This window comes from Chiloscyllium punctatum, chromosome 49 (genome assembly GCF_047496795.1).
Source record: "Chiloscyllium punctatum isolate Juve2018m chromosome 49, sChiPun1.3, whole genome shotgun sequence".
Classification (NCBI taxonomy): Eukaryota; Metazoa; Chordata; class Chondrichthyes; order Orectolobiformes; family Hemiscylliidae; genus Chiloscyllium; species Chiloscyllium punctatum.
Window position 1 is genome coordinate 31,255,152 of NC_092787.1, and position 14,594 is coordinate 31,269,745.

At 50.7% G+C, this 14,594-nt stretch overlaps 1 protein-coding gene across 7 annotated transcripts in view; it reads left to right on the top strand.

Moving 5' to 3' along the window:
- Nucleotides 1-14,594, top strand: part of vav2 (vav 2 guanine nucleotide exchange factor) — a 190,432-nt gene that overhangs the window by 151,116 nt on the left and 24,722 nt on the right. For all 7 annotated transcript variants that reach the window (XR_011956135.1, XM_072566125.1, XM_072566126.1 and 4 more), the window contains 3 exons: nt 8,921-8,970; nt 10,588-10,704; nt 13,760-13,847. Coding sequence is in view for 6 of the 7 variants with exons in the window: in XM_072566125.1 (XP_072422226.1) it covers nt 8,921-8,970; nt 10,588-10,704; nt 13,760-13,847 (255 nt within the window). In the remaining variant the exon portion in view is untranslated. The remainder of the gene's footprint in view (nt 1-8,920; nt 8,971-10,587; nt 10,705-13,759; nt 13,848-14,594) is intronic.

Here is a 14,594-nt window from a genome sequence, read left to right on the forward strand (position 1 = left end):
GGGGGGGTGTGTGGGGGGGTGTCAGGGTGTGGGGGGGGTGTGTGGGGGGGTGTCAGGGTGTGGGGGGGGTGTGTGGGGGGTGTGCTGGGGGGTGTGTGGGGGGTGTGTGGGGGGGTGTCAGGGTGTGGGGGGGGTGTGTGTGGGGGTGTCAGGGTGTGGGGGGGGTGTGTGGGGGGGTGTGTGTGGGGGTGTCAGGGTGTGGGGGGGGTGTGTGGGGGGGGTGTGTGTGGGGTGTCAGGGTGTGGGGGGGTGTGTGGGGGGGTGTCAGGGTGTGGGGGTGTGTGTGTGGGGTGTGTGTGTGTGGGGTGTGTGTGTGTGGGGGGGGTGTGTGTGGGGGTGTCAGGGTGTGGGGGGTGTGTGTGGGGGGGTGTCAGGGTGTGGGGGGGTGTGGGTGTGGGGGGGTGTCAGGGTGTGGGGGGGTGTCAGGGTGTGGGGGGGTGTGGGGGGGTGTGTGGGGGGGTGTCAGGGTGTGGGGGGGGTGTGTGTGGGGGTGTCAGGGTGTGGAGGGGGGTGTGTGTGTCAGGGTGTGGGGGGGGTGTGTGTGTGGGGGTGTCAGGGTGTGGGGGGGGTGTGTGGGGGGTGTGTGTGGGGGTGTCAGGGTGTTGGGGGGGTGTGTGTGGGGGGTGTCAGGGTGTTGGGGGGGGTGTGTGGGGGTGTCAGGGTGTGTAGGGGTGTCAGGGTGTGGAGGGGTGTGTGTGTGGGGGTGTCAGGGTGTGGAGGGGGGTGTGTGTGGGGGTGTCAGGGTGTGGAGGGGGGTATGTGTGGGGGTGTCAGGGTGTGGGGGGGGTGTGTGTGGGGGTGTCAGGGTGTGGGGGGGGGTGTTGGGGGGTGTCAGGGTGTGGAGGGGGGTGTTGGGGGGTGTCAGGGTGTGGAGGGGGGTGTGTGTGGGGGTGTCAGGGTGTGGGGGGTGTGTGTGTGTTGGGGTGTCAGGGTGTGGGGGGGGGGGGTGTGTGGGGGGGTGTCAGGGTGTGGAGGGGGGTGTGTGTGGGGGTGTCAGGGTGTGGGGGTGTGTGTGTGTTGGGGTGTCAGGGTGTGGGGGGGGTGTGTGGGGGGGTGTCAGGGTGTGGGGGGGGTGTGTGGGGGTGTGTCAGGGTGTGGGGGGTGTGTGGGGGTGTCAGGGTGTGTGGGTGTCAGGGTGTGGGGGGTGTGTGTGGGGGGGGTGTCAGGGTGTGGGGGGTGTGGAGGGAGGGGTGTCAGGGTGTGGAGGGGGGTGTGTGTGGGGGTGTCAGGGTGTGGAGGGGGGTGTGTGTGGGGGTGTCAGGGTGTGGGGGGTTGTGTGTGGGGGTGTCAGGGTGTTGGGGGGGTGTGTGTGGGGGGTGTCAGGGTGTGGAGGGGGGTGTGTGTGGGGGTGTCAGGGTGTGGGGGTGTGTGTGTGTTGGGGTGTCAGGGTGTGGGGGTGTGTGTGTGTTGGGGTGTCAGGGTGTGGGGGGTGTGTGTGTGGGGGGTGTGTGTGTTGGGGTGTGTGTGGGGGGGGTGTGTGTGGGGGTGTTGTCAGGGTGTGGGGGTGTGTGTGTGGGGGTGTCAGGGTGTGGGGGGGGTGTGTGTGGGGGTGTCAGGGTGTGGGGGGGGTGTGTGTGGGGGTGTCAGGGTGTGGGGGGGTGTGTGTGGGGGTGTCACGGTGTGGGGGGGTGTGTGTGTGGGGGTGTCAGGGTGTGGGGGGTGTGTGTGTGGGGGTGTCAGGGTGTGGGGGGGGTGTGGGGGGTGTGTGGGGGGTATGTGTGGGGGTGTCGGGGGGTGTGGGGGTGTGTGGGGGTGTGGGGGTGTGTGGGGGTGTGTGTGGGGGTGTCAGGGTGTGGGGGGGGTGTGTGGGGGTGTCAGGGTGTTGGGGGGTGTGTGTGTGTGGGGGTGTCAGGGTGTGGGGGGGTGTGTGTGTGGGGGTGTCAGGGTGTGGGGGGGTGTGTGTGGGGGTGTCAGGGTGTGGGGGGGGTGTGTGTGTGGGGGTGTCAGGGTGTGGGGGGGGTGTGTGTGTGGGGGTGTCAGGGTGTGGGGGGGGTGTGTGTGTGGGGGTGTCAGGGTGTGGGGGGGGTGTGTGTGTGGGGGTGTCAGGGTGTGGGGGGGTGTGTGTGTGGGGGTGTCAGGGTGTGGGGGGGGTGGGTGTGGGGGGGGGTGTGTGGGGGTGTCAGGGTGTGGGTGGGGTGTGTGTGGGGGTGTCAGGGTGTGGGGGGGTGTGTGTGTTGGGGTGTCAGGGTGTGGGGGGGGTGTGTGTGGGGGGGGTGTGTGTGGGGGGGTTGTGTGTTGGGAGTGTGTGTGTTGGGGTGTGTGTGGGGGGGGGTGTCAGGGTGTGGGTGTGTGTGGGGGGTGTGTCAGGGTGTGGGGTGTGTGTGTGGGGGTGTCAGGGTGTGGGGGGGTGTGTGTGGGGGTGTCAGGGTGTGGGGGGGGGTGTGTGGGGGTGTCAGGGTGTGGGGGGGGTGTGTGTGGGGGTGTCAGGGTGTGGGGGGGGTGTGTGTGGGGGTGTCAGGGTGTGGGGAGGTAATGTGTGGGGGTGTCAGGGTGTGGGGGGTGTGTGTGGGGGTGTCAGGGTGTGGGGGGTGTGTGTGGGGGTGTCAGGGTGTGGGGGGTGTGTGTGGGGGTGTCAGGGTGTGGGGGGTGTGTGTGGGGGTGTCAGGGTGTGGGGGGTGTGTGTGGGGGGTGTGTGTGGGGGTGTCAGGGTGTGGGGGGTGTGTGTGGGGGTGTCAGGGTGTGGGGGGTGTGTGTGGGGGTGTCAGGGTGTCAGGGTGTGTGTGGGGGTGTCAGGGTGTGGGGGGTGTGTGTGGGGGTGTCAGGGTGTGGGGGGTGTGTGTGGGGGTGTCAGGGTGTGGGGGGTGTGGGGGGGTGTGTCAGGGTGTTGGGGGGGGTCAGCGTGTGGGGGGTGTGTGTCAGGGTGTTGGGGGGGGTCAGCGTGTGGGGGTGTGTGTCAGGGTGTTGGGGGGGGTGGGTGTGGGTGTGTGTGTGTGTGTGGGGGTGTCAGGGTGTGGGGGGGTGTCAGGGTGTGGGGGGGTGTCAGGGTGTGGGGCGGTGTGGGGGGTTGTGGGGGGTTGTGGGGGGGATGTGTGTGGGGGTGTCAGGGTGTGGGGGGGTGTGTGTGGGGGTGTCAGGGTGTGTGGGGGTGTCAGGGTGTGGGGGGGGGGGTGTGTGGGGGGTGTGTGTGTGGGGGTGTCAGGGTGTTGGGGGTGTCAGGGTGTGGGGGGGGTGTGTGTGGGGGTGTCAGGGTGTGGGGGTGTGTGGGGGGGGTGTGTGTGGGGGTGTCAGGGTGTGGGGGTGTGTGGGGGGGGTGTGTGTGGGGGTGTCAGGGTTGGGGTGGGGTGGGGGTGTCAGTGTGTGGGGGTGTCGGTGTGGGGGGTGTGTGTGGGGGTGTCAGGGTGTGGGGAGGTTTGGAGGTGTCAGGGTGTGGGTGTGGGGGGGTTTGGAGGTGTCAGGGTGTGGGTGGGGGGTGTGTGGAGGTGTCAGGGTGTGGGTGGGGGGTGTGTGGGGGTGTCAGGGTGTGGGTGGGGTGTGTGTGGGGGTGTCAGGGTGTGGGGGAGGTGTGTGGGGGTGTCGGGGTGTGGGGGGGGTGTGGGGGTGTCAGGGTGTGGGGGGGGTGTGGGGGTGTCAGGGTGTGGGGGAGGTGTGTGGGGGTGTCAGGGTGTCAGGGTGTGGGAGGTGTGTGGGGGTGTCAGGGTGTGGGGGGGTGTGGGGGTGTCGGGGTGTGGGGGTGTCAGGGTTGGGGTGGGGTGGGGGGTGGGGGTGTCAGTGTGTGGGGGTGTCGGTGTGGGGGGTGTGTGTGGGGGTGTCAGGGTGTGGGGGGGTGTGGGGGTGTCGGGGTGTGGGGGTGTCAGGGTGTGGGGGGTGTGTGGGGGTGTCAGGGTGTGGGGGTGTCAGAGTGCGGGGGGGAGTGGGGGGCAGTGGGGCTGTCTTGCTGTGGGGGGGATTGGGGTGTAGTGGGGGGGAGACGGGGTCGTGGGGGTGTCGGTGCCAGTGGGGGGGGGGCGTGTAGTGTGTCGGTGTGGGGAGGAGTTGGTGTCGTTGTGTAGCGGGCCTGTCAGCAGCAAATTGAGTTGTTAGAAATCCAGAATGTTTGTAAAATAGAAAATGGAATAGTGTGTTGATTATGTGGAAAAATTGTGGGATTGTACAGGCACCTGTTATCTATCCATGTGAGGCAAATCTGACTAATGCTACATGGTTAGTCTAAAACCAACCACAGCTTGGGTACAGCTCCCACACACACTGACTCTCACTGGGGTACAGCTCCCACACACACTGACTCTCACTGGGGTACAGCTCCCACACACACTGACTCTCACTGGGGTACAGTCCCACACATACTGACTCTCACTGGGGTACAGACCCACACACACTGACTCTCACTGGGGTACAGCGCCACACACACTGACTCTCACTGGGGTACAGCTCCCACACACACTGACTCTCACTGGGGTACAGCTCCCACACACACTGACTCTCACTGGGGTACAGCTCCCACACACACTGACTCTCACTGGGGTACAGCTCCCACACACACTGACTCTCACTGGGGTACAGCTCCCACACACACTGACTCTCACTGGGGTACAGCTCCCACACACACTGACTCTCACTGGGGTACAGTCCCACACACACTGACTCTCACTGGGGTACAGCTCCCACACACACTGACCCTCACACACACTGACCCTCACACACACTGACCCTCACACACACTGACCCTCACACACACTGACCCTCACTCTTTCAGTCCCCAATTGTTTGGGAGTGGAAGAAGTGACTTTGGGAGTTTTGTAAAAGGTGGTTAAGGCCAAGCTGCTGGAATTAGCTGACCAGCTGGAGCTGGAGCTGGAGCTGCCTCCTTCCATGAGGAAAGGGGGTATAATTACAGCAATAGCTCAGCATTTACATTTGCTGGAAACATCATCAGAAGCTTTCGAGATGGCTAAAATTCAATTGAAAATGAAGCAGCTTGAGTTCGAGGCATAAAAATGAAAGGGACAATAGAAATGAAACAGTTTGAATTACAATTAAAAGCAGAAGAGAGAGAAAAAGAAGAAATCACTTTAACAAAGCAAAAAGAACAAGAGAAAACAAGAGGAAAGGAAGAAGGAGGAGTTTGAACTTCAGAAATTGGCACTTAGACAGGAAAAAAGCTGAAAATGTGTTGTTGGAAACGCGCAGCAGGTCAGGCAGCATCCAAGGAGCAGGAGAATCGACGTTTCGGGCATGAGCCCTTCTTCAGGAATGAGGAAAGTGTGTCCAGCAGGCTAAGATAAAAGGTAGGGAGGAGGGACTTGGGGGAGGGGCGTTGGAAATGCGATAGGTGGAAGGAGGTCAAGGTGAGGGTGATAGGCTGGAGTGGGGGTGGGGGCGGAGAGGTCAGGAAGAAGATTGCAGGTTAGGAAGGTGGTGCTGAGTTTGAGGGTTGGGACTGAGACAAGGTGGGGGGAGGGGAAATGAGGAAACTGGAGAAATCTGAGTTCATCCCTTGTGGTTGGAGGGTTCCTAGGCGGAAGATGAGGTGCTCTTCCTCCAACCGTCGTGTTGCTATTGTCTGGCGATGGAGGAGTCCAAGGACCTGCATGTCCTTGGAGGAGTGGGAGGGGGAGTTGAAGTGTTGAGCTACAGGGTGGTTGGGTTGGTTGGTCCGGGTGTCCCAGAGGTGTTCTCTGAAATGTTCCGCAAGTAGGCGGCCTAAAAGGATGGAGATGAGGGCTTGAAGGTAAGCTGAGTGAGGATGAGCAAAACCATGGTAGCCAAATACCTGGTGAGAAACTGTTTAAATATATTCAAGCATGTCCTAAATTTGATGAGAAGGAGGTGACAGTATTTTCCATCTCATTTGAAAAGGTAGCTTTACGCAGAGAGTTGTGAATGCATAGAATGCATTGCCAGCTGTGGTGGTGGAAGCAGAGTCATTGGGATCATTTAAGCGACTGTAGGACATGCACATGGATAGCAGTGAGTTGAGGGGTGTGTAGGTTAAGTTACTATATTTTACATTAGGATTAAGTCTCGGCACAACATCATGGGCCAAAGGGCCTGTTCTGTGCTGTACTGTTCTATGTTCTAAACAAATGCAGTGGCTAGTGACCACGTGGGTTTTGTTGATTCGAATATAACTTGTAGTTGGAACTAGTGAGATATTTGCATCACTATCTCGGGCATATGGAGAGGTGACAAAAGCCATTTTAAATTCATATGAGCTTGTGCCAGAAGCATACAGACAATGTTTCAGGAATCCAAGGAAGGATCCTGGTCAAACCTACATTGAGTTTGAAAGGATCAAACAAAGTAATTTCGGGTGTGTTAAAAATGGAGCAAACCTATGACACTCTTCGAGAGAAGATTATTTTGGAGGAGTTCAAAAATTTGCTTCCTGAAGTAATGAGAACTCACGTGGAAGAACAGAGAGTTAAAACAGCAAGATTAGCAGCTGAAATGACTGATTGTTAGGAGTTGGTCCATAAATCAAAGTTTGGCTTCCAATATCAATTTCAGTCTATGAGGGATAGAATTTGGGGAAAAGAGAAATCCTTGCGTGGAAGGATTACCCACAGAGATACAATCAGATCATGGGTAGATCTCGGTGAAGACCATAAGGAGAAGTTACCACAGGGTAAAAAGGAAACCCTTGAAGGGGACAGAGAAGTTAAAACTCTTGGTGTTTTCACTGCAATAAAGTAGGCCACATGAAATCAGTGTTGTTGGGTTAGGAAAAGCACTGGGAACCAGATGTTGGAAAACAGGATAAGCCAATGAATTTTGTTGGAATGGTAACAGAAAGTACAGTGGAGGCTAGAAAGCTGCACCAGAATGCACAACCTGGTCAGAGGGTGGTTAAGGAGGAAGTGCCAGATTTTCTTAAAGCATATACCTGAGAAGGTAAAGTTTACTTGCATGGGCCAAGAGCAGCAGGTAAAGAGGTCATAATATTAAAAGATACAGGATCCTCTCAATCTATGATGTTGAAAGATGATGAGATATATACCTCTGAAGGACTATTGCCAGAAAAGGTACTAGTAATGGGAATTCACAGTTAGACAAGAAGCACTCAACTATGTAAAGTAAGGTTAGAGTCTCCAGTGAAGAGTGCAGAATTAGTGGTAGGAGTACTGGACAAACTCTCAACTCCAAGAATACAATTTGTCCTTGCTCATGACATAGCTGATTCACACATAGGAGTCCTGCCTCGTGTGGTCCAAGTGTTGGTGGGTTAGGAAAAGTACCGGGAAGCCAGATGGCAGCACCGTGTATTTGGAACAGCATCTTTAAGTTGGGGTAGTTTGTTGGGTGTTTGGATAGGTTGAGTTATTCTATCTTGTGTTCTGTTTTGTTTTGTGTTTTATTTGGTAATCTTGTAAATAAATTCTGTTTTGCTTAAAACTAAGTGGTTTGACCAGCTGTATCTCTCCTGAAATATCCACTGTACATCTGCTTACAACCAAAGTTAGGATTTGGGCTACTTCCTTGAAATGTTTTGAGGGGGGTCTGGCCAGGTCTGTAACACCTTCTTGTCAAGATCAGTCAGTGTGGTCAAGGATTCTGTTGTTCTCAGTCAAACATTGGAGAATCATTTACTCACAAAAAATACATAAAGATAAGCCAGTCAGTTTAAACTTGGTGGCAGAAAACTGTCAGAAACCAATAACATGAGACAAAATTAAGTCAGTTGAATTTAAATAGTTCAATTCAGGAATGGCAGCTTTTTTTTTCAGGGCTAATCATGTTTGAATTTTGTGAAGAGATAACAAAGTGCGTTAGTGAGAATGATGCGATTGTTGTGGTCTATATGGACTTTCAAAAGGCATTTGGTAAGTTACCCCAGCCCAGACTTGAGAACAGGTTAGGCCCTGAAATCAGAGAGTCAGTCCCACATAAACCAGTGAGCAGTGATGACCAGCTGTTTCCTGGATGGAGAGAGGTCTACAGTGGAGTTCCATTGGGGTTGCAAGGAGGAATTCTGCTTAATTTGATGCAGTTTGCTGACCATTCAAGGGGCACCATTTAAAAATTTGTGAATAGGATAGTGATAAACTCCTGGAAGACATACAGGTTTATGAAATGCATGTGCAAGTGCAAGCTGGTATTTAATTGAAGGACCAGGAGGGATAGTGTAAAAAGCCCAGTTCTAATGGGTGTAGTAAAAGTAAAACCACCATGACTGGATCAGATGCACTGAGATTTTATTGTAAGGTGTGTAAGGATAAGCTCAGCAAGTTCTCACCCATCAGGCAAACCTCAATGGTGGAGAACAGTGGAGACGTGTTTGGGGGGGAGCACATTTTAGTTGGAACACTGAGAAGGGGTAGTGCTAATGAAAGGTGTGGTACAGAGCAGAAGGATCGAGGTGTATTTCTGCACAAATCATTGAAGGTGACAGGATTGAGACTGTAGTTAGTAAAGCATATACCACACACATAGCTTTTCAAATCTGGCCAGTGAGTCCAGGTTTAAGGAGATAAACTGTTGAACTTTTATAAGACATGAGCTCACTTCAGATGGAGGAGTGGGTACAGCTCTGGGCACTGCCCTTTTAAGAAGGATTGGTTTCATAGAATAGACTGCAGAAGACGTCCGCAAATATAATTCCAGGGTCGAGGGACGTCAGCTGTCTGGAATGTTTTGGAGGAATTGGAATTGTTGTCCTTGGAGAATAGAACGTTGAGAGGAGAATGATAGAAGTCAAAATCATGAAGGGACTGGACAGAATTCCCAGTGGTGGCCGGATCAAGCATGAGGGGGGATCAGTTTTAAGGTGATTAGCAAAAGAGACAATTACAACACGAAGGAAAGGCTTTTTGAGTGGTGAGTGGTTAGTTTCTGGAATGCTTCACAATGACTGTGTAATTTCTGCCCTATTTACATCAGCTCTGTTCTCCTGAGCTTGGTACCTGTTTGGCTGAATACTTTGATCCCAGGTTTTCTGGTTGAAATCGCTCACTAACAAAAGAATCTTTCTTTCCCCTTTTAGCATTTTATTAAACCACCTTCAAAAGGACCTGACTACAGCACCTACCCATGGTAAGTCTTGGACAGAGGAAGCATCTCACCATACACCCCCTACAGGGTTTCACATGAGGGTGAGGCTCCATCAGACACTATACAGCATGGGGTTAGATACAGGGTAAAGCTCTCTCTACACTGTCCACATCATACATTCTCAGACAGGGGGTTAGATACAGGGTAAAGCTCCCTCTACACTATAGACACTATACAGCACGGGGTTAGATACAGGGTAAAGCTCAATCTACACTGTCCCCCCCACCCCACCCCACCCCACCCCACCCCACCCCACATTAACCGTGGTTTGTGGTCACCACAATCAACAACATTGTTATTGAATTGAAATTTCTCTGTCTGTCATGATGGGATTCAACCTGTGTCTGGGACTCCAGATTCCTGTGCATCACCCTTCCCCTTGCAGAGTTAGGTACACAATTAATTCCTTCCACCATGTCCCCATCAAACACTCCTTGCACAGAGACAGTATGGGGTTAGATACAGAGTAACTGTGTACACTGTCCCCATCAAACTCCCAGCACAGAGACAGTGCAGGGTTAGATACAGAGTAAAGGTATCTCTACTCTGCAAATGTGAGGTGATGCATTTTGAGAAGTCTAATTCTGGAGCAAACTATACTGCGAATGGAAGAGTTGATGAGCAGAGAGATCTGGGAGTGCAGGTCCATTGTACCCTGAAGGTTGCTGCACAAGTGGATAGAGTGGTCAAGAAGGCATATAGTATGCTTGCCTTCATTGGACGGGGTATTGAGTATGAGAGCTGGCAAGTCATGTTAAAATTGGACAAGACATTGGTTTGGCCGCATTTAGAATACTGTGTACAGTTCTGGTCGCCACATTACCAAAAGGATGTGGACGCTTTGGAGAGAAGGTTTACGAGGATATTGCCTGGTATGGAAGGTGCTAGCTATGAAGAGAGTTTGAGTAGATTAGGTTTATTTTCATGAGAAAAAAGGAGATTGAGAGGGGACCTGATTGAGGTTTACAAAATCCTGAAGGGTATAGACAGGGTGGATAGAGATAAGTTTTTTCCCAGGGTGAGGGATTCAATAATGAGAGGTCACGCTTTCAAGGTGAAAGGTTTAAGAGGGATACACGCGGCAAGTACTTCACACAGAAGATGGAAGGAGCCTGGAACACATTACCAGCAGAGGTGGTAGAGGCAGGCACGGTAGATTCATTTAAGATGCGTCTGGACAGATGCATGAGTAGGTGGGGAGCAGAGGGATACAGATGCTTAGGAATTGACCGACAAGTTTAGACAGTACATTTGGATCGGCTCAGGCTTGGAGGGCCAAAGGGCCTGTTCCTGGGCTGTAAATTTTCTTTGTTTTTTGTTCTTTGTTCTCTTTGATGTGGACAGGGGCAGCATGGGGTTAGATACAGCGTAAAGCTCTCTCTACACTGTCCCCATTCACCACTCCCAGGACAGGCCAGATTAACAAGGAGGAGATTGTCAGATTAGCTCCAGCATTTCTGTTTCAGTTCTGAAGAAAAGTTACAGACCTGAAGCATTCATTCCGTTTTTCTCTCTGTAGATGCTGCTGAACACATTGAATGAATTTTGTTTTCAGATTTTCAGCCTTTACTATTTTTGTTTAATCTTCTTCCTCCGTAGGTTTGCGGGTAACCTGGAGCGTGGTCAGGCCGACAACCTTCTAAAAACTCACATTTCTGGCACGTACCTTATCCGTGAGCGCACAGCAGAGGCTGAAAGATTCGCCATTAGTATTAGGTTGGTGACCAGTACATGGTATTTTTACAAAGTCCAGTGGCTGGATCCGAGCTGGTTTGTCACCTTATTGGGAACAAACATAATTTTGTGTGAACTGGGTCACCTCATTGCTCAATTACTCTTAGTAATGCAGGAAAATGTGGAAACAAGGAATTTTTCGAAGGCACTAGAGGCCATTCAGTCTATCACATCTGTGTTGGAGCTGTATAAATCTCAATTCTAGCCCTAGGTCAGTAATTCCTATTGGTTAGAGCACCTCACAACACATCCAGATATTTTTGTTTTTAAGTATCTCGGATGTTCCTGTGTCTGCTATCCTTTTCAGACTTCATCCTTTCTTGTTGTGAGGGAAAAGATGTCTCTGCAACTTTCCACTCATCCTTCTGCCAATTACTTTCAGTCTCAGCTCCTGCTTATTGACCCTTCTCCTATCGAAATTGGGATCTTTCACTCCTCTCTTTTCAGTCCCTCAATTGTATATATTTCCACTCAATCACCCTTCAATCCCCTCTGTTCCAAATCCAATCTTTATTTTATCTTTAAAATTCTCCATTCTTGGCAACAGCCTTGAAAAATTAGAATTATGGAATTGTTTCAGCATTTGGGGAGCTTTGAGTCCTTCCTGACTCTGCAACAGCCATTATCTGAATAGCTCACTCCTGGAGCCTTGCTCTGTGTGCCTTTAGATAGCTGTCCACTTCCCTTAAGCACACCCAAGACTGAACCTTCCTCCAGCACACACCCAGGTAGGGTGTTCCAAATTCTAACTACCTCACTGTAGGAGAGGCTGTCCTCCTGTCAGCTTTGCTGCTTTTGTCAATCACCTTGAATCTGTTTTCTCTGGTTTTTTTTGTCCTGTTGCTAATGGGAGCAGATTCTCTCTGTCCAGTCCCTCAATTATTTTGAATGTCTCTATCAATTCTCCTCTCAGCCTTCTCCTTGGACAACAATCCCAGCTTCTCCAATCTATCCATGTAGCTGAAGCTGTTCATCCCTGGAAATATTTTTATGAATATTTTCTGTGCCCTCTCACCTGCCTTCCCAGCCACCTTAAAATTAAGTGCCCTGAATTAATGGTTACACCACACTCTGTGCTTCTGTTTACAAACCCCAGGATCCTATATGCTTTATTAACCACAATCTCGACCAGCCCTGCCCCCTGAGCACACATAAAGCTGTTCCACTCCTTTTAAAATTGTATCCTTTATTTTATATTGCAATTTCCTACAATTTCCTTTCACATTGGAATATTTCACGTCTGCACATCGAATTTCATCTGTCCCTTCCATGCCCTATCTATGTCCTCCTGAAGTCTACCACGATCCTGTAATGATTGTAATGAGGGCAGCCTGGTGAACTTCATAGAATATGAGTTCTCTGATTGGGGCTGTTAATCTGGTCCAGTCAGGGAGCCTTGGCTGACAAAGGCGCGTCAGAGATTCTGATGAGGCAGTACCAGGATCAAGGACTTCCCACGTGTAAATGAAGGGTGACTTGGTGATGGGATACTGGTCTCTGTGGAGTTAGTTCACATGCTTTAACAGTTCACAAGATTTCCAAACTTAGTGTTATCTAATGATTTAGGAATTTTGCCCTGTGTAGCTCAGTCTAAGGTATTAATATGCATCTGGAAAAGCAGGGGTCCTAATGCTGACCCTGAAGACTCTCTATTTTAAACCTATCTCCAGGTCAAAAAAAATCCCTCACTAGTGCTCTGTTTCCTTTCACTTGGCCAATCCCTTATCCTTGTCCCTCTTCCATATTCACAATATTAACTGCATTATCTTTACCTGTTGCCTTGTTAAAAATCTCAATTTTATTGAACACCTTTTGTCTGTAACAAATTGTTCTGCCTTTCCTGAATTAATTTACATTTGTCTAAGTGACTGAGCTTTGTTCCTGATTATTGTTTTAAGAAGTTTTCCTACCAGCCAGTTTAAACTGTTTAACCTGGAGTTTCTAGCTTTCTTGACCTTTTTTTTTCAAAATCTCAGATCTATCTAATCCAGACCGAGTGACTCACCAACCCTCCGTACAGCCAGCCTTTCTCGTTCCTCCTCTTTCACCAGTTGTTAATCCACACTGTCTCGATGACCTCCTCTTTCACCATGACATTGCATTGATGTCTACCAAGAAAGAAATATTACCAGTGCATTCAGTTTAGTGTCTCAGTAATGCTCTCTGCATCCAGTGTGTTTTTAGTACCTAATTGGCCCCAGCCCTCCTTTTTACTACCCTATACTCGTTACTGTCAGTTGTGACATACAAGTCAACTCTGTTTAAGACCACCCTGCTTTTCCAGTTCTAATAATCATGATTTTGCAGGTACAGGGGATCCAAGTTAATCCCCCTTCTCTCACAAGGGCTGCTCTGTTGGATTGAGAAGTTAGTCTCAGTCTCAGTTTTTCATTCCACAAATGCATTTTTTATTACTGGTACCCTCCAACCCACTGCAAGGGACCAATGGGGTGATGTGGGCTGCTTATGAAGGTGTGTGGGAGTTTAAAACACGTGTAGAATGCTGATGGTGTTTCAAAACGGTGAGTACTCACACTCACACCAACCTTTCACTTGTATATTTGGAATGGAAGTCAAATCCTGCTTTTGAAGGGATTTTTCAAGGCATCAACGTTTGGATTCCTTTTTTGTTCGCTGCCAGCCTCCTCTCGTACTATCAATTTGTCTTCTGCCACTGAGCCAATTTTAGATTCAATTTGATACTTGTCCTGAGATTCTGTGAGTTTTTAACTGACTGATCCGACCACGGTGCAGGTGCTTTTGTTGAAAACCTTCCCAAAGGCCTTGTAGAATATATCAAGCACACCCCCTCAATGAACTTCCTGGTTACATCCTTAAAATATAGAATCAAATCAGATACAACCTTCCCTTAACTAATTCATGTGTCATGGATTAATTTGTGGCTGATGATTTAAAAGTAATTTACAGTGCCCCTCAACCTAATGTGTAATCTCATTTGTTAAATTTATCATATTATTTATGATTTTATTATTTAGTTTTTGCGCCACTTGACAGTCTGATGATGCTGTCTCCACAGGTTTAATGACGAGGTAAAGCACATTAAGGTGGTGGAGAAGGACAATTGGATTCACATCACTGAGGCCAAGAAATTTGAGAGTCTCCTGGTATGTTTCCTTTTCCTTGACCTGTTTTCCAGATGTCCCCTTTGCTATCTTTTCTCAAAGTGACTTTCCTACATTTTGGAGCCTGGAGTATGTGACCAGACCATTCCACCATAGGATTACTAAGAAGGAAATACACAGAGAAAAAATGAGGTATGAAGGTAAACTGGCCAAAAATATAAAGGAGGATAGTAAAAGCTTTTTTAGGTATGTGAAAGGCAAAAAAATGGTTAAGACTAAAATTGGGCCCTTGAAGACAGAAACAGGGGAAGATATTACAGGGAACAAAGAAATGGCAGAAGAATTGGGTGGCACAGTAGCACAGTGGTTAGCATTGCACAGCGCCAGAGACCAGGGTTCAATTCCCGCCTCAGGCGACTGACTGTGTGGAGTTTGCACATTCTCCCCATGTCTGCGTGGGTTTCCTCTGGGTGCTCCGGTTTCCTCCCACATTCCAAAAATGTGCAGGTTAGGTGAATTGGCCACGCTAAATTGCCCATAGTGTTAGGTGAAGGGGTAAATGTAGGGGAATGGGTCTGGGTGGGTTGCGCTTCGGCGGGTCGGTGTGGACTTGTTGGGCTGAAGGGCCTGTTTCCATACTGTAAGTAATCTAATCTAATCTAATTGAATTGGTACTTCAGATCTATGTTCACTGGGGAAGACATAAGCAATCTCCCTGAGGTAACAGTGGCTGAAGGACCTGAACTGAAGGGAATTTATATTTGCCAGGAAATGGTGTTGGAGAGACTG